This window comes from Otolemur garnettii, unplaced genomic scaffold, assembly GCF_000181295.1.
Source record: "Otolemur garnettii isolate 467f Iridium unplaced genomic scaffold, OtoGar3 scaffold00039, whole genome shotgun sequence".
In the NCBI taxonomy this organism is placed as follows: Eukaryota; Metazoa; Chordata; class Mammalia; order Primates; family Galagidae; genus Otolemur; species Otolemur garnettii.
The window spans coordinates 12,737,154-12,739,032 of NW_003852434.1; the positions used below are offsets into that span (position 1 = coordinate 12,737,154).

At 36.6% G+C, this 1,879-nt stretch overlaps 1 protein-coding gene across 3 annotated transcripts in view; it reads right to left on the bottom strand.

Moving 5' to 3' along the window:
- Window positions 1–1,879, bottom strand: part of USO1 (USO1 vesicle transport factor) — a 75,956-nt gene that overhangs the window by 20,028 nt on the left and 54,049 nt on the right. For all 3 annotated transcript variants that reach the window (XM_012805343.2, XM_003790073.3, XM_023513375.1), the window contains one exon: window positions 849–1,060. In XM_012805343.2, the coding sequence (XP_012660797.1) occupies window positions 849–1,060 (212 nt within the window). The remainder of the gene's footprint in view (window positions 1–848; window positions 1,061–1,879) is intronic.

Sequence of the window (1,879 nt, forward strand, 5' to 3'; positions counted from 1 at the left end):
AAAAAAAAAAAAATTCAGCGAGGGTGACAAAGTTAAAAACTAATGTAGGACACAGCACATTATTGTTGAGAGTGGGTAGGATAAATTCTACTTCTAGAGCAGTGGTTAGAGAAATTTTATTTGTTTTGGAATAGCCATTTTAGACTTACCTACTATTTACTCTCCCTGAGTGATTCTGAATGTTGATGACACTGTGGCTTTGCAAAAGTGAACTTGAATTGTTCAACAGCAAGGCAAACCAGGTAATAGTAATTACGCAGTACCTAGCATTTACATGTCAATGAAGCTTTATTGTTTTCATTAGGAGTCCAAAGGAGTGAAAATATTTTAGTTACCTTTTTCCACACCCTCTTAGGTAAGTTATATGCCTCAGGGACTTGTGGATTTGAGAATTCACAAACAACAAGGGGGTACACTGTGTAACTTTACACACAATGGACTGTTATACCGTTTTTTCTTTCTGGATGATCAATTGCTCTGAGAAGAGAAAGGGAGGTGCACAGCTATGAACTACTCTACTCCATTCCCTCTCATAAACTAACCTCAATTTAATTATTGAGAAAATGACATGCAAGAACACTGTGGATGATCTAAAAAGAAAACAAACCCCCCAAATAGCTTTTAGCCCAGAACGTGTTTCCCTCCTAATACAGACTCCAATAGGAATATCTATCACTTTTCTATTCACTAAACTGTTTCAGGTTACAATGAACCAATGAGCAGATAGGTAGGTCTGCTCTCTTTTTCATCAGCATCTTCTAAGGACACCCTGGAATCCCCATATCACTGGCATCAAAATGTACAGCTAGAACTCTTCCCCCATAGAGAAGTTTCATGCGATACCATACCTGTGAAAGGATGTTGGTGCACTGTTGTAGTAAAGAGACTGGAGGGTTGCCAATACTCGTAGCAAGCTGAACCCTGAGCAACTGTTCTTTCTGGGTAGCATTTTCTTGCAAAGCATGGGCAAGGGCCACAGCAGCACACCAGTTTGAAAGTGAATCAGTGGAAAACAAACCTCCACACAGTAATTGACCAGCTGAGACTGAATTACCTGTTGCTACAAAGATGGATCATAGATGATAAAAACACATTAAATTTTGACTATGTGGGAATGAACCAAATTTTTATAAATTGCTTTCTATACATACAAAAATAATTATTTTTAAAACAGTAAAAGTCTGCTTTTCAAAACAAAAATTCTCACTGAATGGCACAGGTTGGGGGTGTTTGGCACACCTTTTGTGTGTGGGACATAACTACAAAAGGGACTCTACCTAACAAAATCAAATAGCTTGACCTGGTTGGTTGTACCTTCGCATTAAAATAAATTTACTTTAAAAAAAAAAAAAAAACAACAAGGCGCCTGTGGCTCAAGGAGTAGGGCGCCAGCCCCATATACCAGGAGTGGCAGGTTCAAGCCCAGCCCCGGCCAAAACTGCACAAAATAAATAAATTCTTAAATTAAAAAAAAACAAAAACAAAAACAAAAATGGTAAGAGAACGATACCTTGGAAGAAAAGTAGCAGAACAAAGAAACAGAAGTTATCTCTTATCTGCAATGCTCGGGAGCATAAGTGTTTTAGATTTTGGATTTTCACATTTGGAATGCTCAACCTGTGCAGAACACCTCAGGCAGCATATTGATGATGGTGATACCTTAATTACAAGCATTTCTAAAACAAAGAGGAAACTGCCCCATTTTAATGATTCCACTATATCCAAAGTCTACTCTTCATTTATGGTAAATAATTTGTCACAGTTATAAATTTTTTACCAAAATAATTTTTGATAGATTTAAATTTTAACAAAAAAAATAAGGTATATAAAATTAAAAGGAGCTCTCCTGACATTTCCAATTATTGAAGTTAACAAAGGT